Source organism: Mesoplodon mirus, assembly GCF_964341445.2.
Source record: "Mesoplodon mirus genome assembly, chromosome: 7".
NCBI classification, from domain to species: Eukaryota; Metazoa; Chordata; class Mammalia; order Artiodactyla; family Ziphiidae; genus Mesoplodon; species Mesoplodon mirus.
The window spans coordinates 71,004,601-71,029,443 of NC_138983.1; the positions used below are offsets into that span (position 1 = coordinate 71,004,601).

Below are 24,843 nucleotides of genomic sequence, written 5' to 3' on the forward strand. Positions count from 1 at the left end.
AAAGTTACTGTAGCATACCTACTTCTATTGTTACTCGCTATCTACTTAGAGTTGAGAGAGTTCCCTCTTTCATGTGATCTTTTATACATCTTTTCCTAAGAGTCTTTACTTTTTTAAAGTTCTTCAGTGTCTTTCAAAAAAACTGGGGGTATAAAGATATTTCAGGCCCAGACTCAAAGCTGTCTGACAGTGCTGACCTAGTCTCATGCTCACGGGACACTTTATATGTTCAGCCTTCTATACCACTTAGCCCACACCAGCAACCCACACTTAACTGTCCCTCATCAGGTAAACACTGGTCTGTAAAACGGTTCTGGTGGCAGATGTCTCTTTCCTTTCTCCTCCTGTTAGACCTTGGATATTCATCTTTTCTTTGCCTCTTGTCCCCTCCCACACTGCTAAGCCCCTGTGGCAACTGGGATCGGAGGCATTAGGTGAGAGAGAATTGGACACAGCTACCCCTGCCTGCCCTTGAGGGCAACTATCTCAGCCCCACACCCTAGCAAGCACTAGGCAAGACCCACCTGACATACCTTTTCCCCCCCCAGACCCCGGTGGAAATAAGCAAAGATGATCCTGGTGAAGTAATGCAGCTCTGAAGCTTTCCTGACCAGCTGTTCCTGTTGGTTTCACATAAAGTAATTGCATACCATTTTGTCACATTTTATGTAACAAGTTACCACACTTTTAAAGATGAAGACTTGGTATTCTGTTAGCTCAAAACAGGGAGATGGGGCTTCCCTGGTGGCGCGGTGGTTGAGCATCCGTCTGCCGATGCAGGGGACACGGGTTCGTGCCCCAGTCCGGGAAGATCCCACATGCCGCGGAGCGGCTGGGCCCGTGAGCCATGGCCGCTGAGCCTGCGCGTCCGGAGCCTGTGCTCCGCAGCGGGAGAGGCCCGTGTACCGCAAAAAAAAAAAAAAAAAACGGAGATGGAGGGTCAGGAGGTTGTTGGGTGGATGGGAGTGATTGGGTCCCCTCTGCTTCATAGTCTGTAAGAGTGGCATTAAGACTAAGATACCTACTTCAATTTGCCCCCTATTCTGTACCCTTGAACATAGAAATCCTCTAGAGCTCTTTAGACCTATTTCCCACATAATACCTTTCTCCTGGGGTCCAAGGTCCAGGGTCCAGGCAGGGGTGAAAAATGTAAATGTTACAGAAAGGGTTAGAGATTGCAGCAACTTTAAGCCTATTCTCTGGGGGTATTTCTCTGTGGCCTTTTCACAGCTATCATTAAGCCCAAAGCTTACACCATGTGGGGAAAGGGCATTTTCATATTGGGTGCTAGATACTAAACTATACAGTATTTGAATCCTTATAGTAACCTCAGCCTCATTTTACAAAATGGCAAAAATGAAGTCGAGAGGCTTAAGTACCTTACCAACCCACACAGTTCTCAGTAGCAGAGTCAAAATTAAGGTCCAGGTCTTCTCTTTGGTATGCTTTTACATGCCAAGGAAAGGAGCCAAGCAAGAGAGGCTGGGTTATCCAAGATCTTGACTACCTCTTGGTTCAAAAGTCTTCCTCACCTGAATAAACGAGAAGTTGCCTTTTCTTTTAGCAGTGACCGCTGCTGATCCAGGCAGCACGTGTAGAAACAAAAGCTAACTTCCCAGTCCTCATGATGATGCAGTTTGAGTTCATGAGACCAAGAATGAGAACCTAAGTATAAGAACCATGCAATTAATCTGGGTGTCTGAGCCCTAGGATATTCCTAATAAGCCCTCTAAAAGTGGTTTGAGCTTTCTGACCCTAAAAGAAAGAAAGAAAGAAAACCTAACAGGAGCAAATACTTTTAAAATAAATTATATGGAACTGCTCCCATTCTGTGGTTGCTTTGGGATGACCAATGGTTTCATTGTTCAAAAGTACACACTTACCAACAAAGTAGATCTTTGGTTACACAGACAGCATATTGTTGATGACTATTTGGTATTTGTTTGCTAAAGTATTTTTAAGTGCCTGTATGCACTGTATGGATTACTTTTTTTAATAGAAAAATTGAATTCAAAATTCATAAGCAAAAATTTATAATTTCTAAATCTAGGATACTAGCATCTTTTATGATACTTGTATGACCTAGACTCAACACATTCCATTGAGTTAAGTGCCTACATTCTCTGGCTGCATGGCTGTGCCCTCTTGCCTCTTATATTCCTAAGGACTCATCTTCCCAGCTATCTCAGGCTCTTTGTATTACAGGGGATTAGAACCACTCAATTTCTTGAAAAGAAGAACTATATACCCAGTTCTTCTTCTTCCCTTGTTCCCTGACTACACCTCCAAACAGTTCTCCTAACTTGGGTGTCTGATACCAGAATAGTTCTCTAAGCTGGTGGTGCAAGAGGGGAGAGGTGTCAGTGGCAGGGGCTGAGCAGAAGGGAATGTGTAAGGGAGAAGGAACAGAGGTGTGTGTAAGGAGGTAAACCCCATCTCTGAAGTCTGATGAGCCTACTGGGGTTTCTAGCTGGAATAATGTTCAGGGTGATGAAATAAGGAATATGAGTTTTAGTAAATAAATGCAAACCAGTGAAAATATCAATAAAATATTTTTAATGCCTACAATATCTTTTATACATAAATTGCAAAACTTTTATCTGTATATGCAAAAGTAGATTCTCTTGCAGGTCAACAGCACCAGAAAACAAGCTATGCTATGTAAATGTTTCTTTAAACTTGATTTGTCCATTATGTAAAAGACATGGATTTAATAACTCCAAAGACATCTATATTCCACTCTTAATCATACACTAAACACCTGAATATTTATTTCATCACATCCACGCACAAAATAAATAGTAGTCTAATATATTCAGCACATTGAAAATAAAACAACCAGTCTCTCTTCATATATTTATTCTCTTTCCAAACATGTTTTGGTCTCCTGCTATATCTCAGAAATGTACTAACAGCTGCTTTTAAGTTATAAAATACAAAACAGTATTTCTTGGAAAAGATCTTGGGGATTACATTAAAAAATGAAATTTCGAGTTCCCATAGACTTTCTTGTTAACAGTCTTTGAACCTTCTCACGGCACACATGTAAGGCTGCCTGTGACATGTGGTACCCTGGCCTCCAAATGGACATAACTGCATTTACAGTTTCGAGAAAATACAAAGACAAGTTCTGAAAGTAGCCTTTAAAGAAAGTCCCTCCTGCTCTGACATAGCAATACCTAAAGCAAGTGGGATTGTGCAATCAGAGCTATATGAGTTTTATGAAAACTACTTTCCCTTCACATCGTGTTTGAGAATGCTGCATCCATGGTCATGTAACATTATTACAATACTGAAATAACATTACTACATTCGTGACTTAACATTATCCAATAAAAGGCACATCTTCACATATTAATAAAATCTGAAAATCAGAACAGTAGAGGACACATTAAAAATCAAGCACTTAATTTGTAAACTTGATAAAATAACAGCCTATTCCAGTTTCTTCAAAGGTTTGTGAGCTTTTTGTAAGAGTGGTCAGGAGATGCAGAACAAAATGGAAGACAGGATTTGGAAACAAGGCCAAGATTAAAAGATTCAGAACCTTTTTTTTTTTTTTTTTTTTAATGAGCTACAGGAGTGCCCTTTTATAATGCTGATGCTGAAGAAAACGGAAATCAACATCTGTATTATAGAAGAAGAAATGCACCCAGAAGTGATGACACATAGGACACAACCTGACTTTTTCTACCAAGTTCTGGAACTTCTAGCTAGCACAATGGTGCCTTTCTGTACAAATAACTGCACAATATCATTGAGTAAAGTGCTAGTAAGCTTTAAGCCACCAGAAATCTTTCAGCTATGACAAGCACTTGATTGTAACTACAGATTCCAATGAGTCTGAATAGAGAAAAAAATATATTCAAGCAAACTTTTGAAGGGGAAAAAAAAATCACATAAGTGACAGCAAAGGAAATAATGTTCCAAACCTGTTTTATTACATGGAATATCACACTACCCTTGAATCAATTTCACTGAAGGTATTTGAGATTGGTGAGAGGCAGTCAATAGGCTTTTCTGCCACCAGTGTTTAACAGTTCTATGTGATCATTAGAAGGGTGTTATTCCTAGTGATGAAGACACCTTTCATAGGATTCAACTTCAAAATTAAGTTCTTGCATTTTTAAAGTTTGAAACTCAATTCAAGATGAGTCAAAAGTCTTAAAAGGACTGGTATTCCCATTAAGGATGGGTCATCCCATTAAGGAAGGCTAATAGTGATAATCTGTAACACCCAAACTTGAGAAGAAAGAAAGCATTACGGATAAAAAAGAATATACAAAAACAACTTTTAGACCTGTTGAAGAGTAAGGATTCTTGTAGGATAACCTCACCTACTTCCTAATCCCCACCAGTCAATGGCTTAAATAGCCACAATGTTTATTACAGAATTGTTCTACAAGCTTATGTCGCACTGTCCCCAACCCTCAGAGTCAAGGACAAATGCTCTCTGGCATCATCATACCTCATTTTCTGTTGCTGACTTTCTTTGAGACTTGGCTTCTTTCCAGCCAGAACCTAGGTCAGCCCGATTGGAAGTGCTTGGATTTGAGGCTTAAGAGATATAACAAGTCTATAGATATGACTTGAAGAAAAGGTGAGAATGAAGAAGTTCCACAGCCTAGTAAATACCAGTAACAGGGAACATCCTTTCCACCTGGGAAAAAAATCTCTTCACAGTGCATAGTTTGAAATAAAAGTGCAATATGGGCAAAGAGAGAAGGTGGTGGTCTTGATACACATGAATTTAGTTTTTGGTTTTTTACCGTTAATCACTAAAGAATTTAAGATAAAAATACAAAGTCATTAACATGAAAAGGTCCAGGGCACCTTGGATTCCAAAATATCTCTATAATGGAGGAGCGGAATGGGGAGGAGGGGAGCCTCACATGTCACTTCCTTATTTTTTAAACTATTATTACTCTTCCAAATCTAATGTTTGAATAAAATAAGTATTTTTTCTTCAATATAAAAATGAAATTTTTAGGTAAAAATCAAACAGCACAGTGACCTTGTCTATTTTACACTAAAGCCAACATAACAGTAAATCTGAAAGTAAACCTTGGAAAAGAATAGTCTTATATAAAATGGCATAACTTGTATTTTAACTTGGAAAAATTTCTGTTAATTGCCTAATCACCTAAATTAGTGAATAAGAATGCTCAGCATCCAATCCATGAATAATGCAGAATACAATTTATTCTACTTTTTACTTCAAAGTCACAGAAATGACATCCATATAATTATAACAGCTACTCTACATTTTCAAGTTCTCAATCCAAACATATAGGTTAGGACAGGTCACTTTATTGCTGGCAGCATTAATGGAAGGGCCAGTTTCCTCATCAAGACAAAGTAAATTTGACTGGGAGCCAGGCAGTGCCATACTCACACATCAGCAGAATTACGGAAGTAAAGGAGCAATCCTTTTTTTTTTCCTTTTAGAATAGCAAAGGAATAACATAAGTTTGGCTGACTTGTGAGCGGCCCCACATGAGAGTGCATAGCTCATCAGGATCAAGGGTGGCACCTGTGAACAGTTAGCTTTGTAAGAGCGCTCACTGGGTGTTACGTCATCTGCATTACAGATTTCACCCTGGAAAGTATCTGAAAATACTTTATGCTCTAACGACAGCCTGCAGATAGATGACAGTATGCATTCCTTCTCCTTGAGTACCTAAGTAGAATTCTAAAATTAAAATGATAAGGGGCTTCTTCAGTCTGAAGGCAGGACTTCCTTGCAGCAGACTGTTTTCAGAATTTCACAAAAATAAATAAAAGCAGCAGCTAATGCTTCTTCAGCTTCTTGGCCTTTCGACGTCTCATTTCTTCTTCTTCACGTCTCATTTCGTCTAAATCTTCTTGCATACCTAGTCTTAAACTGTCAGGAAAAAAAAGGGGTATTTATCAATATACATGAAATTACCGCTCTCTTTAAAAAAGCAAAAATGAAATTTCAACTGAGAGCTTACATGGAATGTGCTGATGCACTCAAAATGCCTCAAGCCTTAACCACTGAAAACAGACTAAGCAGGAATACTTTTTACCAGGAGCCACTGCCACTGCCTCAAGTTATAGTGGGAAAAAGACCTTACATATAACCTCAACACCTTAATATTCCCATTACAGTAATAAATATAAATGATCTCATCAGCTTTAAAAAATAAAGAACAAGAAACATTTATTCAATAAGTAACATTCTTTTCTTTTCCCTTCCCAACACTTTAGTTTGATATTTTATCTAGTTAGAGGAGGGACGGCAAGAGGGAGAAAGAGGTTTAATATTCTGGGTTGAAAATGAGGTGAATTATTTCACCAAGTTAACATTATAAACAAAGTAATCATTTGTTACCCCTACCCAAGAAATGATCATTTATTTGATATCAGGTGGCCAAACAGGAATCAGACATAGGGAATTTCATATTCCTCAACAGGTCCTTGAGGCCAGCGGTGGTACAGGTTAGCAAGACTGAGATGTATCTGATGTGGAAAGGGAATTAAGGATGGGGAAAGAAAAATAAGAACATGCTACAGCAGGATCAGGGGAGGCCTCTAGCATTTATTGTGCGCCTACATGGGTGAGTCACTGCACTGGGCAACTTGTACACATTATCTTAATCCTCACAAAACCTCAATGAATAAAAACAGTATATTCTCATTTACAAATGGGAAAACAGATTTAAAAGGCTAAGGAATTTGTCTAAAGCCCCACAGCAAGTAAGCAGGATTGGAATTCAAACAGCATGGCCCAAAGCCCCTGCTCCCAATGATGCAACTGAAGGAGGGAACAGAAAAGGATTTTTAGGACATTTCTGCACAAACGTGTTACATCTGTGCTTACCTCTTTGCTTCTTCCTTCTGCTGCTCTTTCCAACTACTCTCCATGTAACGTAAGGCATAATCACTTTCATCTTTGTATCTGATAAAAGAAAATCAAAGTTGTTAAAAAAAAAGAAAAACCCAATTTTCTAAAGGAACTACATCCTCCTGTTTTTAAAATCAACATCTTTATAACTAAATCAAACATACATTTAGGATTATTCCTCCTTGTTTGGCAGACAGTGAGGTGGGCAGAGGTTGGGTAAAGGGGAGATTCTAAAGTAAAGATAAATTAAATGACCCCTTAATATTTCCAGAAGGCAACTATTCCTGAATCTAATTTTGATCAAAGTACCAATCCAACAACGTTTGCTCAACTCACTCACCTCTATTTACATGATAGTTTATATTAAAATCATGAAAGCACAATATATATGAAAATTATTATATATATATTAATCTCATTTGAGTTTCATGGATTCAGAACAGAGATTGAGGCAGATAGCAGCTTGACCAAAAGCATACAGCTAGCTTATGACACTACTAAGATTAGGTTTTTAGATCTGATTTTTAATCCAGTTCTTTCTTCTGCTAAATTTTTTTTAAAGACCTTTTCTTACCATTGCCTTCTAATTTCTAATATCCATGACTTCAAAGGAGAGGGCAAGTGCTGACGGATTTACTTATACAGTTGGCCCTTGAACAACATGGGCTTGAACTGCATGGGTCCTCTTACATGAGAATTTTTTTTCATACTACAGTGCTACACAATCCATGATTGGTTGAATCTACACGTGGTACCACAGATAGGGAGGAACTGGTACACAGAGGAACCATATATACGGAGGGCTGACTATAAGTTACATATGGATTTTTCCTAACCCCTATACTGTTCACAGGTCAATTGTATACTACCTCATTTAATCCTCCCAAATGTCATTTAAAAAATAACTTACTCAAGTTTACCCAGCTAGTAAGCTGTGGAACTTCCATTCAAACCCCGAGCTTTGCTCTATATCAGTGCTTCTCAAACTTTAATGTGCATGTGAATCACTTGGGAACCTTATAAAGCTGATCTGGATTCAGATCTAAGGTAGGGCCTGAAAGCCTGCAGCCTGCATCTCTAACAAGTTCCCGGGTGACGTCAATGTTGTTGGTCCCATACTGCTTGCTGTTCAGGGACCACACTTTTTTTTTTTTTTTTTTTTTTTTTGCGTTACGTGGGCCTCTCACTGTTGCGGCCTCTCCCGTTGCGGAGCACAGGCTCCAGACGCGCAGTCTCAGCGGCCATGGCTCACGGGCCCAGCCGCTCCGCGGCATGTGGGATCTTCCCGGACCGGGGCACGAACCGGCGTCCCCCGCATCGGCAGGCGGACTCTCAACCACTGCGCCACTAGGGAAGCCCCAGGGACCACACTTTTGAGTAGCAAAGCTTTTTACATCAAAGAAAAGCAGGTGTCAGATCAAACTGGCTTTCAACATAGCTCTGTGGATGGCTTTCTGATTTCAAAGCCAATCCATTTCTACTACACCAAGCTGCTTCACTCTCATTAAATATATATCTTATAAGGAGAACAGTTAAAAAGGGATATTTTTTGGCCCTCATACAAGTAACTACACAAATAATTCTGCATTAATTCTTAAATATTAAGTGCCAAAAAAGTAAATCTAAACAATCATCCAAGGATTCCTAATTAAGAATTTTATTCAATGCCTCTACTATTAATGTTTATTTTTTTCCCCATAGCATGGATTATTCAAAATAAAAGTATATATATCTAAATCTTCTTTAGCCTTACTTTTTTCGGTCATAGCCAAAGATTTCTCGAATGTGCTTGGATATTTCTTCCTGAGGTTCTCCTTCATCTTCAATAAAATCTTCCATTTCAGAGTCATATTCATCATCATCTTCCTCCTCTTCATATTCTCGCTGCCTTTTGTAACTACCAGGGAAGGGAAGCCTTTGAGGACCTAAGAATAGAAAAGCCATTATTTATAAGATCATTAAAACTTGTAGTCCCAACAAAGTCCTATGTAAGCTGAGATTTTAAGAACTCATTAAGATGGTAGCCTCAAAAACCAGAGCCAGGGTCTTCCCTGGTGGCACAGTGGTTAAGAATCCACCTGCCAATGCAGGGGACACGGGTTCAAGTCCTGGTCTGGGAAGATCCCACATGCCACGGAGCAACTAAGCCCGTGCACCACAACTGCTGAACCTGTGCGCTAGAGCCTGCGAGCCACAACTACTGAAGCCCGCGCACCTAGAGCCTGTGTTCAGCAACAAGAGAAGCCACCACAATGAGAAGCCTGCACGCCACAACAAAGAGTAGCCCCTGCTCACCACAACTAGAGAAAGCCCACGCAGAGCAACGAAGACCCAATGCAGCCATAAACCAACCAACCAACCAACCAACCAACCAGAGCCAGCAACTGGCCCCCAGCATGAACTCATTACTACATCATCCCTGTTGCTTCATGGTACCCACAAGGAATAGAATTCCTGTCTATCCCAGGGCTTACTAGAACTGTTACATTTTCTATCTTAGTAGTTCCTACTGTTTTGGATTTAAAAGACTAGTACCATTTCTTAAAAAAAATTACAAATCACTAAAGGATCACTAATTTTACTCATGCCAAGAAAAGATGCCAAAGGTAACAATCTACCATCTATTATCACCATAATTCCATTAAAGTTTTAAAAAGTCCAATGAAATATGACAGATTCTCAGATATGGATAACTGTTCAAACTGAGCAAGTCTGACTTTAAGGAAAAACTCACTGCATCATCCTAATTTTTGTCATTTTGCCAAAAGACTGATTAAAAATTCTGCAAAAGACAGGCACTGATCAATAGACCAGTATCTGGGAACAACTGCTTTCCAGTCCTTGATTACAGACACTCCCTTTGTTGTTCTACAGTTGTTTTTAATATGCGTGGCTTGTCTCCTTAGCTCGGAGTTTCTTTAACTTTAGCACTCTGACATTTTGGGCCAGATATTTCTTGGTTATCAGGAAGCTGTCCTGTGCAGTGTAGGATAATAGCCTGGCCTCCATCTACTAGATGCCAGTAGCATCCCATCCCCAGTTGTGTCAATCAAAAATGTCTCCAGACACTGCCAAATGTTCACTGGGGACCAAAGTTGTCCTTGGTTAAGAACCAATGATTTTGGGCTTCCCTGGTGGCGCAGTGGTTAAGAATCCGCCTGCCAATGCAGGGGACACAGGTTCGTCCCCTGTTCCGGGAAGATCCCACATGCCGTGGAGCAACTAAGCCCGTGCGCCACAACTACTAAGCCTGCGCTCTAGAGCCTGTGAGCCATGACTACTGAAGCCCGCGCGCCTGGAGCCCATGCCCCACAACGAGAAGCCACCGTAATGAGAAGCCTGTGCACCGCAACAAAGAGTAGCCCCCGCTCACCGCAACTAGAGAGAGCCCACACACAGCAACGAAGACCCAATGCAGCCAAACATAAATAAATTAAATAAATAAATTTATTTAAAAAAAAAAAGAACCAATGTTTTGACTGAATTAGGAAGTTTAAAGCATGGAATCTCATCTTTTGTTTCTTTTTATATTCTCCACGGTGCCTAACAAGTGCTTCAACAAATCCTTAATACTGTGTAGAAACTCTGACCTAGCACTTAGTAGGTGCCACCAATGGTCCCATACCTTGGGATGGCAGAATCCTACAGGACTGGTAGCTAGGGCCACTGTAAGGAGCAGAAACACAAGGCAACCTAAAATAGTTCCTGGCACATAGTGGTGCTTAACAAATATTTAATGGACAAATAATGCAACAAAAGGCTTCAAGCTTACAAATACACTCCAGTCCTTGAAGACAGGTGTCTATAGTCTTCATGAAGAGGTAAAGATGAATTCATTCATTGAACCACAAAAGACATACACACTCACCCTGTCTTACAAACCCCATAGCTAAGTTTACTGCACTTAGAGACATTACAGGAGTGAACACAGAGGGCCCTAGATAAGTCTCTTTCTAAAGAATTTTCCAAGGATGGTTACTAAAGGAACTCTCTGGCATAGGACAGACAAAACATCAGGATTCTATCAACACAAGAATACATTTGAAAGCACATAGAAGAGTTCAGAGGGTCCTTGGTTATATAAAACAAAGTATTCTTTCCAATTTCCTAGTGACAAATAAATACTTTTAGGGTGAGGGGAAATTTTACCTTGGGCAGATCTGTAGCCAGATAAGACTGGCTTCATTCCATTCATCTGTCCATTGCTGGATCGGCTGATTATATTCTTGGAAGAAATCGTTTCTGAGACAACAGTGCATTTGGGCTTCAGAGAGGGACCTGAGGTACTAACTGTTCGCTCAGGTCCAAAGCTGCTCACTGCTCTACCAGGGCCTGAACTGCTGACAGTTCGTCCAGCTGGAGCTACTGATTGGCCAGGGCCATTGACTGACCGCCTAGGGGCCCCTGAGCCACTCACTGGTCGTCGGTCATGTGGACTGCTCACAGGCCGCCCAGGGCCACCAGAGCTGCCCACAGGCCGCCCAGGGCCACCAGAGCTGCCCACAGGCCGCCCAGGGCCACCAGAGCCGCCCATAGGCCACCCAGGGCCACCAGAGCCGCCCATAGGCCGCCCAAGGCCACCAGAGCTGCCCACAGGCCGCCCAGAACCACTGGAGCCACTGGTAGGTCGCCCAGGGCAACCTGAGCTGCCTGCAGGTCGACCAAGGCCACTTGTACCACTGACTGTCCGCCCTGGGGGATTTAAGTCACTGGTTGGCTTCCTGGTCCCACTGACTGATCGCTCGGGTCCTGAGTTGGAGCTGCCATCCTGGCGCCTGGGCACGGGGCCAGAACTAACTGTGGGCCAAGCAGTCCCTGTGCTAGGCCTCCCAGGGGCTGAGCTGGAGCTGCTGCCTGGCTGCCTGACACCTGGACTCTTGGCCTTATTGTGTGGGGTGACCATGGGTCCAGGCCTGGAACGGTTAGGATGAGGAGATTTTTTGGCTTTGTGCTCAGTAGCAGATTTTGGAGTCCCTTTAGCACAAGTCTTTGGGATACTTGGTGAACAGGTGCTGGAGTGGGGCTTTCCAGCCCCATTGAAAACAGGTCTGTCACGGCCCTCACAAGGCAAGGGTTGGGCGCAATTGCCAGATACTACTTTGGTCCTTTCTCCTGGCATGAATTTGGATGAAGATAAACGCAAGTGCTTCTCATTAGCTGTGCTGGGTCTGGATTTCTTCTCAGCATAAGGAAGGGGAGTACCCTTGGAAGAAGGATGCGTGTCTCCGGAACCTTTGCTAAGTTTTGTGCCCACACTTTCTTTCTGAGAGGGTACTTTTCTGGTTGGTGGTAATCTTGCCTCTGTCTCAGGTTTCCTTTTCCTCCGCTTTTGTTCAAGGAATTCTCGCTCCCTAAGTTCTTCTGCAGTCATAGGCCGCTCTTCTGGCTTCTTCACTACCTTTATCTCCAACGGTTCGTACTGCTTTTTCTCGGCCAGCCTGAGTAGATCATTGAAGTTCATGAGTGGTGGGGCACTTTTAAGGGGGACCTTTGGCTTGCTTTCAACTTTAGGACGTTCTTGCTCTTCCTCATACTCTTGCTCTGACTCTGCTTGATTGTATTCTAAGAATTCATCCTCTTCCTCCATCTCAAACTCTTGGTCTGTTCCCTGGCTAGTGTGGGTTTGCATTGCCTGCCTCTTCTTTGACTTCTCCTCAGCAGGAATCCCATCGTAACCATGGAAATTATCCTTTGTCCTCTTGGCCATAGCTCTTGCTTTCTTGTCATGTTTTAGCTCAATTCGCTTTTTCACTAGTTCTTCTTTTCTCCTTTTCTCTTCCAAAGCTAAAAGAGGCAAAACAACATATTATTTCAGGGTCTCGATAACAGTATGTTTATCTGATATCAGTAGGTGGCCAAAACCAAGCAACATTCAAGTTACAGTTTGAAGAAGTTCGAAGATATCTAAGAATCAAATGAGGAAGTCATTAAACAAGTATCAATTTGAGTCATCTTTACATAATGAGTGGGTCACATATGGGTTTTTCTATATGACTAAGCAAGGGAGAGTCTTGGCTTTTAGCTTTAAATATAGAAAATAGTTCACACCAAATAAATATACCAAGTTAAGAGAATATTCGTACCCACTTAACAGTTGTTATTAATTATGAGTCAGTGGATACTTAAACTTATTGAATTAGTTTCCTTGTCATTTGCATGAAGTAAACCTACTGCTTGAGTTTACTCATTTTACAAAAGTGTCCCTATTTTAACCTTTTAGGTAGCACTCTTATTTGTTTATTTTTTTAATCTTTTCGGCTGTGTTGGGTCTTTGTTGCTGTACGCAGGCCCTCTCCAGTTGCGGCGAGCGGGGGCCATTCTTCGCTGCTGTGCACACACTTCTCATTGCGGTGGCTTCTCTTGTTGCAGAGCACGGGCTCCAGGCGCGCAGGCCTCAGCAGTTGTGGCACATGGGCTTAGCCACTCCACAGCATGTGGGACCCTCCTGGAGCAGGGCTGGAACCCGTGTCCCCTGCATTGGCAGGCGGACTCCCAACCACTGCGCCACCAGGGAAGTCCCTAGATAGCACTCTTAATAACATATTTTTTTTTAATTAAAATACAAAGTAGGTAGAAGCAGATTCAGAACCAAGGCCAAGGGGGAGTTCCCTGGTTGTCCAATGGTTAGGACTCAGTGCGTTCACTGCCGTGGTCCCGGGTTCAATCCCTGGTCAGGAAACTAAGATCCTGCTAGTCACGTGGTACAGCCAAAAATAAACAAACAGGAAAAGAACCAAGGTCAAAGAATGGAGTTCTTACTTCTTACTGGAGAGCTAATATGGCCAATTAGAAGATATGGTCACTATACCCAAAAAGCTTTTAATTTAAGAGGAAATAAAAGATAACATCCATACAAATGATCAACATAAGAATATACGTAATGCTATAAATACAGCTGACTCAGACACATACACAACAAATCCATCAGCCTGTTATGATATTACAAACATCGACTGGTTAGGTACAAGCTAGTTGTGAAGATAGAAGACTTTAAAATTGAGAATAAGGCTAGAGATTCATACCTTTTTGTCTGAGCTCTTCTTCTTTTCTTCTGAGAAAAGCCTGGACAGCTGCCGACTGGACACCCTTAACTTTCGGGTCTTTTTTGGGAGGCCCCACTGCCAAACTGTATCTTTTCTAAAAATAAAAACAAAGGAAAAGTTATACACAATTAACTTTGAAGCAGTAGAGAAGTTTAAATGTTGACTGAAAAATCTATTCTGAATAATTAAGAGATCACATAACCCACATGAAAGCTTAGCTATAAAATTTCAGGCTAAATATGATTATACATGACTATTTTTAGGTGCAGAGTTTCTTTAAACATCCTCAATAATACATAAATGAACAATTGAGAGAAACACTATTTTCAGGCTATTTTCCCAAAAAGATACCTGGACTGGGGGAACTGAAAAAAATCACCACTAAAACAGATTGAGTGCTTTAGAATTCTGATTTAAAAGATTAGCCTTCTTCAGAACTTTCCAAACAGAAAAAACTACTATCACAACTGTTTTCCTCCTGAGTACCCTACTCCAGATGATTTTTATAGCTGCTTCATAGGTTACTTTGCTTTCAACATGAAATACTGAGATTCTACTTTGACCATGGGCAAAGCTGGTGGCCAGCCATAGCCAAAAAGCATTTCAAAGAAATTTAAGCAGCAAGAAGGGCCCAAGTCTCTGTAACCTTTAAGTGCAGCTCTATGTTCGTTAAATATTAATTTGCCACACAAACCCTTTTAGACAGGTTTCCATGTCACCCAAAAAGTACTTACATTATCCTGGAACAGATGGTATTTCTCTGGGCTTTGATTTTTATCTAACTGCACTGGGAAATGACTAAAACTAGAATAATGTGAATTTAAACTATAAAAGGAAAAATATTTCCTTTTATTTTATCATTAGAGAAGTATGATAAACAGAGCTAATAACTCAGACCAGGATGATTAATCTCTAGGACCATTCCAAATTAAATTTATGGGATAGGAAATAAGAATTTTTTAATGCCCTCCTTCTTTCGTCTTAGACAGATGACATTCTTATCCACTCAACCTGATGCTGTGCTAGTTAAGAAACACTAACCTATGAGAACAAATTGAGCTACTTAGGAACCAAAAAAGTGACTCCCAAAATGTGTATGAAATTCCTGGAGGAAAGCCAAAGGACTCATGCTTACTACACAGCTGCCAAATAGAAGGCATCTTGAAACAGGCTGGAAGTTCCAGCTAAGTTAGTCTACCAACAAAGCAGCTGGCCAAGAAAGCAGGCCCTAATCCAACCTGAAAATCCTACGTGATAGCAATGCTTGAGACCTGACACATCCCACATAGAGAGAAATTCCAAGAGAACATCCAGATTCCTTTCCCAGTCCCCTTGGCTGTCATAATAAAATCCTTTCTAAGAAGTCCATATCTTTGCAAATTTAGTTGCAATCCTTTCCATAGTGGATTGCAACCCAATATGTAAAGGAGAAAGGAAAGGGAAAGGAAGACAGGAGAAAAAGAATACTGCTTACCTAACTAGATATATAAAATTTGTCATGGTTTACAAGAACCTCAAACATAGGCCTTATCCACAGGAAGCTCACATTTTCTTAACAGAAGTGCTACCATGAAGATGTTTCAAGTTGCATAAGACACATAGACTCATAAGCAGAGGCACACACTCACTCTACCCCATGCCATCAAGTAGATATGTGAGGAGAGGAAGGGTGGATTTGTGTTGCCAAGGCTCAAGATTTTTCTGTCCCTGCCAACTATATAGCCCAGAGATTCACCTGCCAAATCAAAGCTTACACAGGGCTCCCCCTACCCCAAAATGCCAATATACACATTAGTGTTAATTATTTAAAACAGGATTGGTTTGTTACCTAGGTATGACAGCAGCCAGTGAGCACTTCCTACTTTGATTTCAGGGTAGACATCTTTCTTCCTAACCTGGGACTTAAAGAGGTAGGTAATGGGATATGACTAGCAGAAAAGCTACTCTTGGCTGAATACAAGCACGGAACGAGAAAACCACAGTGTCAATGGGGCAGTTTAATGCCTTCTTTACTAAGCTTCAATCATTCGCATATCACTTTCATGATTTTTGCCCTTTTATAGTATACCACTTGTATTATTATTTACTAATTTTAAGAAAACATGTAGATCAAACACCATGACTTATTACTACAGCTTTACCTCAAGCAATAATACCCATAAAATGACAGGCTTGAAAGGCTAGTTATATTTTTCCAAATCCTATCAAAATATATAACTTAAAAAAATGCAACTATGAGAATAAAACGTATTTGTGTATCACCTAAAATCATAGTACAGCCAAAGCTATGCGTACTTCACTTTGGGAAACACCGGTTGGGAAATATAAGCACAAGAAAGACGAACACAATAAAGAAACAAGGGAGGGGGTTCAGGAACTCGATTCACTCAGAAAAGAATCCCAAAGACTACTTTGAGCTTTTTTCAAAGTATACACCTATTTTCATCAATTCACATGCCAATTTCAAATTCAGCTTTTATTTTTAAACACTGCTAACCCTTAAGGATACTTATTAAGCTGGCCTCACATTTAACCCAACAATTTTGCTGTCCTGTCCATATGATGGAGAAGGAATTCAATAAATCTATACAACGTCTTCCTCTGCAGGCCTGCTGGGAAACAAGTAGGACAAGGTCCTACTTGATGACGCTTAATCTTATTTACTGACACAAGCTGAGTCATAATTAATAGTTTCTTACATCCTCTGCATCTTGATGCACTCAAAAGCAGATACCAGGAGAGTATTAAAATATTCTCTTAGGCAAGTTTAGATCAAAACCTAGAAATCTGGGGAGAAAAAAAAGGGCTGGGTCTCCAGAGATAATAATGATCTTCTTTTTTAACATTTTTAATGAGATTTAATTCACATACGATAAAATCCACCCATTTAATATGTATGAGTGTATTCATAGAGTTGTACAACCATCACCACTATCTGATTCCAGAACATTTTCACCTTCCAAAAAAGAAATCCCTTACTCTTCAGCAATCATTCCCCCATTCCCCCTTCACCTATGCCCCTGGCAGCCACTAATCTACTTTCTATTTCTATGGATTTGCCAGTTCTGGTCATTTCATATAAATGAAATCATGCACCTAAAGTACCACTACATAGTGACTGAGATGCATCATAAAATAAGGTAAAATTTAGAAGCCGTAGGTAAATGATTATGTAGATAAGTGATTATACAAAGTAGGTAAGATTTTTCAATTAAAAAAACTTTTTTTTCTCCATCTGCTCCAGAATTTCTATGTGAAACTCTCTCTCATCAGACTTTACTGAACACTTACAAGTGTCATCAAAAACACCAACAGGGTTACTGCCCAAGGCTTTATTAGGCTGGAGTTGGAGAGCTGGAGTAGGGAGCTAGATGGATTCGAGCTTTACAGACAACAACCTTCCTCACCACCCCACTTCCGACAACATTAGCTCCAGCCTGAGCGCCAGCCTGCCCAACACATTCCAGACTTGCCAGCCCCCACAACGACATGAGCCAATTCCCTAAGACAGATCCTACTGGTTCTGTTTTTCTGGAGAACCCTGACTGCTACAGTGGTCTTTCCTATCTTACTATTTTCAATTAGCATAATGTTTTCAAGGTTCATGTTGTAACATAGTCAGTACTTCATTGCTTTTATGGATGAATAATTTTTCATTGTATGGATATACCACGTTTATCTAATCATCAGTTAATGGATATTTAGGTTGTTTCCACTTTTTGGCTATTATGAATAATGCTGCGGTGAACATCTGTGTACAAGTTCTCCTGTAACGTGTATTTTCCTTTCTCTTGGGTCTATCACGATAGACATTCCTAACATTGAGCTGGCTAGACTTTTGAAAAAGGGGTTGCAGTCAGACCCTGGTATTAGAAGATTTGCTGTAACAGAATATTTTATTAGACAGTCTCCTTCTCCCACAGAGGTGCCCAGCAGAGAACCATGTGTTGAAAAGAAAGCTTCAGGCTGGGGTTACATTATATTCCATTTAATAATGCAGGAGAACTGTCTGCACTTTCTCCCACATCAGATGGTCACATTTAGCTCTAGCAGCAACACATCAAGACGCATCCACCAATTCTGTATCTGACTCAAGGCACCAGGCTGCTTCATTGTTTGAGCTTCATGAGAAGCAGCTGGACAAGAGTTTCTTTTATCCTAAGTGTACCCATTTTATTATACTGCAAGCCGACTCAGTCATTCTGCTGGGCCCCAGTGAAAGATCCACAACAGTGAAGCACATGCCATTGAAATACAGTATCAGAGATTTTGCCAAGATTTGTAATTCTGAAGCCAAGAGACCTAAAAAATGTTAAGTCACTTTTAAACACATGTGTTCCTTGCATTGAAACTATACTGTCATGGTCAGATTAAGAAAATAAGGAGCTTTCAGTCTGGAAATATATGTTCACCAAATATGTTATATTAGAATCAATAGTCAATTACTTCTTGAAAGCTATTCTTTACTCAGGAGATAATATATTGTTGTAATTGTAGAAAATATATATTTCCTGATGGTTTTATATAAATTAGAGGTTTATCATTGGTTACAAATAGGAGTTAGAAATATTCAAAGAATATATCCTGGACTTCCCTGTTGGCGCAGTGGTTGAGAGTCCGCCTGCAGATGCAGGGGACACGGGTTCGTGCCTTGGTCCGGGAAGATCCCACATGCCGCGGAGCGGCTGGGCCCATGAGCCATGGCCGCTGAGCCTGTGCATCTGGAGCCTGTGCTCCACAACGGGAGAGGCCACAACAGTGAGAGGCCCAAGTACTGCAAAAAAAAAAAAAAAAAAAAAAAAGAATCCACCTGCCAATGCAGGGGACACGGGTTCCAGCCCTGCTCCAGGAACATCCCAAATGCCATGGAGCAACTAAGTCCATGCGTGGCAACTACTGAGCCTGCACCCTAGACCCCACGAGTCACAACCACTGAGCCCGCAAGCCACAACTACTGAAGCCCGCGCATCTAGAGCCCGTGCTTCACAACAAGAGAAGCCACCACAATGAGAAGCCCCGCACACCTCAGTGAAGAGTAGCCCCCACCCACCGCAACTAGAGAAAGCCTGCGCGCAGCAACGAAGACCCAACGCAGCCAAAAAAATAAAAATAAAATAAAAGAATTTATCCTTAACTTTAATAATGACTACACAACTTCTACAATCTTCTCAAAACATCATACTCAGGGAATGAATGCAGGCCTGGAAAACCACTGATTTGCATTAGGCTTGCTTAGCTGGGTAGCTAAGAGGGTGAAAATAAAACAACCAAAAAGCATGCTATTTGAGACTGCTATGGGGTCAAATGTAAATTTTACTATTATTGTGTTTAAAAAGTATACCAGATTATATAAAATGTATCAAATGGATACCTCAGAGCCTCTAGTCCAACCTCATGTTAGAAATGGCCCCCAAAAGACAACTGTGTATTTACTACTGGCTATCACTCACACAATTTGTAGCAGTATCTGAATTAGAATCTAGGTCTCCTGACTCAGGGGCAAAAGTGTTCCCACTACAAAATGCTTCACTTCTAACTTAATCCCAACATTTTCATCTCTAGCTCGAACCTCATTCTTAAATGCTATTCCCTAATTTCTATTTGCCTCTTAGATTGTGCCATTACCCCCAACAGGTCCACCACTGAACCTTCCCTCAACCTCAGACTCTATTTCTGTTAACTATGCTGGCACTCTCCCAAACAGGCTGTAAATCTCTATCCTCCAGTTTCCATATGCTGTTAGTTTGGTCTTTAAATTTCTCTCCCATCAGACTTTACTGTACACTGAGAAGTGTCATCAAAAAAACAATAGGGTTACTGCCCAAGGCTATATGAGGCTGGAGTTGGGGATAGGGAGCTAGATGGATTCAGGCTTTATAGAAGACAACCTTCCTCACCACCCCATTTCCAAAAGACTCTCCTCATTCAACACAGGGTAGTGATTAAGAGCAAGAACTCTGAAGCCAGTTTGCCTGGATTACATTCTCTGCTCTGCCATGACTAACCCTGTCACTTATTAGCTGTGTGACTCTGGGAACATTTCTTCATCTCCCTGGACTTCAGTTTCCTGATCTGTAAAACAAGCTTCCGTATATGGTTATTATGATGATTAAATTAATTAATATACAAAAAGTGCCTAGGACAGTGCCTGGCACAAAGGAAGCACTATAAATGTTAATTGTTGTTACTATTATCCTTATTATTCATAAAGAGATTGTCTAGGTAGTGATGGGGAAAAGAAATAACATAATCTCTGTGGGCAGTAGTTTCTAAAAGACCCTTTCCCTAAAACACCAGTTCATAAGTACTGCTCCAGGCTAGAAATCTAAAGCTGCCCCAGGCACTACAAAGTCATCTTCACATCTAAGAGTGGGAAATAATCCAGCTATAATCAACTATCATCAAGGGTTACAAAGTGACTGCCTGCAGAAACTTTTTTGTTGGCCTATACTATTCTTTAAAAGGAAGTATAGATGGACAAAAAGCACACGAAAAGAGGCTCAACATCACTAATTATTATAGAAATGCAAATCAAAACTACAGAATGGCCATCATCAAAAAATCTACAAACAATAAATGCTAGAGAGGGAGTGGAGAAAACGGAACCCTCCCTCACTGTTGATGGGAATGTAAATTGGTACAACCATTATGGAGGACAGCATGAAGGTTCCTTAAAAAACTAAATATAAAATGACCATATGATCCAGTAATCCCACTCCTGGGCATATATCTGGAGAAAACCATAATTCGAAAAGATACATGCACCCCTATGTTCACTGCAGCACTATTTACAATAGCCAAGACATGGAAGCAACCTAAATGTCCACTGACATAGGAGTGAATAAAAATGTGGTACACATATACAGTGGAATATTACTCAGCCATAAAAAAGAACAAAATAATGCCATTTGCAGTGACATGGATGGACCCAGAGATTGTCATACTGAGTGAAGTCAGACAGAGAAAGACAAATATCATATGATATCGCTTATACGTGGACTCTAAAAATAAATGGTACAAATGAACTTATTTACAAAACAGAAATAGAGTCACAGATGTAGAAAACAAACTTATGGTTACCGGGGAAAGGGTGGGGGAGGGATAAATCGGAAGATGGGGGTTGACATAAACACACTAATATATATAATATAGATAATAAGGACCTTTTATTATCTAATAAAATAGATAATAAGGACTGTGTATAGCACAGGGAACTCTGTTCAATACTCTGTAATGACCTATATGGGAAAAGAATCTAAAAAAGAGTGGATATATGTATATGTATAACTGCTTCACTTTACTGTTCACCAGAAACTAACACAACATTGTAAATCAACTATACTCCAATAATAATTTTTAAAAATTTTTAAGTTTTTAAAAAATAAAAAAGGAAATATAACCAGCACAAGGAATATAGCTAGTATTTTATAATAATTTTATATGGAGTATAATCTATAAAAATATCAAATGACTATATTGTCACCTGAAACTAATGCAATATTGTAAGTCAACTACACTTCAATTTAAAAAAAAGGAAATGTAACTACTATAAAGTACCTATATTCTTACCCTCAAGGGTCTATAGCTCCCCAAATCCTTATATGTCTGATACCACATGAAGGCTTCCCCTTACTTTTTGATCTGAGGGTCACACCAGAGCTACAGTATCTTGTCTGGGATGATTTTCAGACTGACTGTGAGAAAGACCATTTAACTTGCCTCATGCACTACAAGCCATCAATTATAGTTACTTGTAACCTGTAAGAATCCAGATTCTAAGCTCTTCTATTCTACTAAACAAGACAACCACTTTGTTTTTGTTAGAGGAACCCAGGGAGAAAAATATTAAGGGCAAGGTTACCAAAAATATCTTTCCTCCTTTAAAATAAACAGAGCTAAAAACAGTGACTGGTTACATCACCTTGATCAGCTGTTTTTTTGTATTCAGTTTTCCACTGTGAAATGATAGCATGCTTAATATTTCTAGGCATGATGCAATCCTTCTTTTAACTAAAACATTATAAAGATAACTATTTCTCTTAAAAAGAAACAATGTAAAAGAAGGCTGTCCCAATGGGAACTGTTCATTGCTTTTCAAGTCATATACAGTAGACACTTCTTAAAAATAAAAGCCCTGCAAAGAGTTCCAAATGGCTGTACAGGTGTTTCAGATTTTAGTCTCCCATGGATTTTAGTCCAATCAATGCTAGTGTACTTCTTTTCTGTAGCAAAGGTGTGACACAGGAACTTGATGACTGAAATCGAAAGTCAGCTCCGATAGGATCCAAATGGAAGGTGGGGGAAGAGATGGCTAAAAGAGAAATATGAACCAAGCACTAGAGAAGGATGCAGTTATCTGCAATTACTGCAAAGCCTCTGTGGTTCTCAGACCATAATTCAATCAGTAAAGTTTTTGTCAAGCAGGGAGGGAGGGAGGGAGGGAGGGAGGGAGAGAGAGAGAGAGAGAGAGAGAGTGTGTGTGTGTGTGTGTCTGTGCACTTGCAGAAATGTTTTTCTTGACTTGGATGGTGGTTTATAAGGATACTTGCTTTGTAACAATCTTACACTGTACAATATGTGTTAGATTTCACAAGTGATAGTGTGCTCTAAAAGGCTTTACTTTGAGCTGATAAAGCAAATATTCAATAACTTAAAAATAATTAGATGAATCGAGTAAAAACAATATAATGGATTAAATTAAATACAATCTTGCTCTACTCCTCAATAGTTTCTTTTGTGACTTACTTTCATCTGAAGTAAAAAGGTAAGGGTTATAATGCTGATAACTAAATCAAACTTCCAGGCTTACTAGCTTTTGGGGTGGGTGGGAGGGAAAAGCATGCTTTCATGAAGTACATGCCTATGTTCATCTATTAAATTTTAAATGACCACCAATTTACCCATTTTCCTTTTTGCTTCCAATCTTTGTTATTCCAAACATAGATAAATCGATAATATATATATTCTGAAATACAGACATAGTTTGAAAACTTCTGCTCTAGAAATATGTACTTTTCTCTCAGCAACCATTGGTTTTTAGAATAAGAAACGAGTAACTTGGTTCTGATTCTTCCACAGAATAGTCTTCGGCATCAGGGCTAGTATTATCTACCTTTGACCTCCACTGAAATTGAGTAAGATGTAGAATGAGATATGGACCTAATTTATGCAAATATGAATGTTACTAGATCCAATATCGACTTGTCTAGGAAATTTACAGATGCAGAAAGTAATTCTGTCATTCAAGGTTTCATAACTTCAAGATCATTCGGAGTATTTCGGATGGGATGTGAATATATATAATAAGCTGATGAATATCAGTTTTATTTACCAGTTATTTTACTATTTTTAGATCAATATCTTCAAAAGAGTAAAAACAATGAGCCAGCCTCAAAAGACAAGAAAAGCGCAGGGGAGGGTAAAAATATTGCAAATATACAAAAATCTAAGAAATGCATAGTGAGAGCTCAATAAGGTCCAGTTGAATTGACTTTAAAAGAGAGCCATTTGAGCTCTACACCTCATTGCTCAAACCGCAGGTAACACAATGCAATTTATCGGTTTACAGCTGGGCTGTGGTACCATCTGAGGATACAGAAATGATTAGTTTATGCAAAACAGCTACACCCCCGCAAAGCAGGCACTCTCACCCACTACCTCATTTAAAGTCTTACACCGCTCTGCGAATATTAGCGAATTAGCAAACCTTACTGAGTAAATGGGACCTAGATTTGAAACAAAGACAAATCTGGAAGACCACAAATAAATGGAAGCTGAAACTATTTCACTCATTCTGTTGGCCAAGGATTTCGTGGAATCCACTCAACTCCCGCCTTGGGAGGTGATAATTCAATCACCTGGTTGGTTGAGTGGGTGGGGCCACAAGTCAAAGAACTTTTTTGGGAAATCACAAAACAGTGGGAAATCGCCTCAAAAGCTATCAGGCCAAGTCCCTAAAATTCCTGAACTCCCCAACCTCTGGATTGAAGTTTACGCCGAAGCTAGAAACTACTAGCGCTAGATTGCACTACGTGCCAGGCATGGCTCTACTCACCAGCGCAAAGTTGCAGGGGTAACAGCCTAAACAAGCCGCTCGTCAGAAGGCTCCCGCCTCGCATCTCAAGCCCGTCTTCACCCCCAGTACTCAGAAGTACATGTCCAAGAGAAAAAAACAAAACCACCAACCAACCAACAAACAAAAACGCCGTCCAGGTCTTTCCTCTCCCAGAGCCGACAGACGGATTCCTGGAAGTTCCATGGGCCACACATTCGTAACTGGAAGTCCAGGATCTCCTACAGTCGCGCCCCGGCTGGTACTTACCGGCACGTTGTTGACACCTTGTGCTTTGGAAGCTATCAGGAGAACTTCCCTGAAGTCCATTCTGGCCGAGGCGGAGGGCTGCGCCAGCCTCTCGGAGCAGAGTGAACCTGCGCCTTAGCGAGGCGACCAGCAACATCCGAATGAACTGCCTGACCAGCCCCTCTCCCACCCCCCCAGTGCACAACCACTTCCGGAGCCTTCCCAAGCCGTCTGCCCACCCTCTTTCCTCCAGCGGCCAGTACCCTTCCAGGTCCGCCGCTTCCCTCGCTTGTTTGTGGCGTAACTTCCGCTTTCAGACACGTAGAAACGTGGTACGTGGCTGTTGACGTCGGCTCGAAGGGGCGGGACTAAGCCCTTCACCGACCAAGGAGACTCGGCCTAGTAAACTGTGGGGTGTGGCCAAGGGAGAGAATCGCTACCCTGAGGGCCTTGGCGGGAGCCCTGACAATTTTGGTGCCCCTTGTGAGCTCTGGTTAGGGGAGTCGAGGGGGTGAGGGGTTACCTACCAGGCCTGGGTTCGCTGGGTGTCACGGGTGGACGCTCAGGTTTGAGACGGCGGCGTCCCAACAGCAGACCCGACAGGTCTCGAGCAGGGGGTTTCAGTTACCCGT

At 40.8% G+C, this 24,843-nt stretch overlaps 1 protein-coding gene across 2 annotated transcripts; it reads right to left on the reverse strand.

Annotated features, from left to right (window-relative positions):
* Window positions 1-2,539: 2,539 nt before the first annotated feature.
* SPTY2D1 (SPT2 chromatin protein domain containing 1) lies at window positions 2,540-24,485 on the reverse strand. Of its 2 annotated transcripts, none has more exons than XM_082626470.1 (6): window positions 24,233-24,485; window positions 13,891-14,005; window positions 11,018-12,652; window positions 8,622-8,793; window positions 6,845-6,922; window positions 2,540-5,884 (listed from the first exon to the last, which is right to left on the reverse strand). In XM_082626470.1, exons 1-6 carry the CDS (start codon window positions 24,290-24,292, stop codon window positions 5,791-5,793), a joined length of 2,154 nt encoding a protein of 717 aa, XP_082482596.1. In that variant the 5' UTR covers window positions 24,293-24,485; the 3' UTR covers window positions 2,540-5,790. The 2 variants fall into 2 exon arrangements, with proteins under 2 accessions (XP_082482596.1, XP_082482597.1); XM_082626471.1 differs by lacking the exon at window positions 24,233-24,485 and adding an exon at window positions 23,966-24,205.
* Window positions 24,486-24,843: the final 358 nt, after the last annotated feature.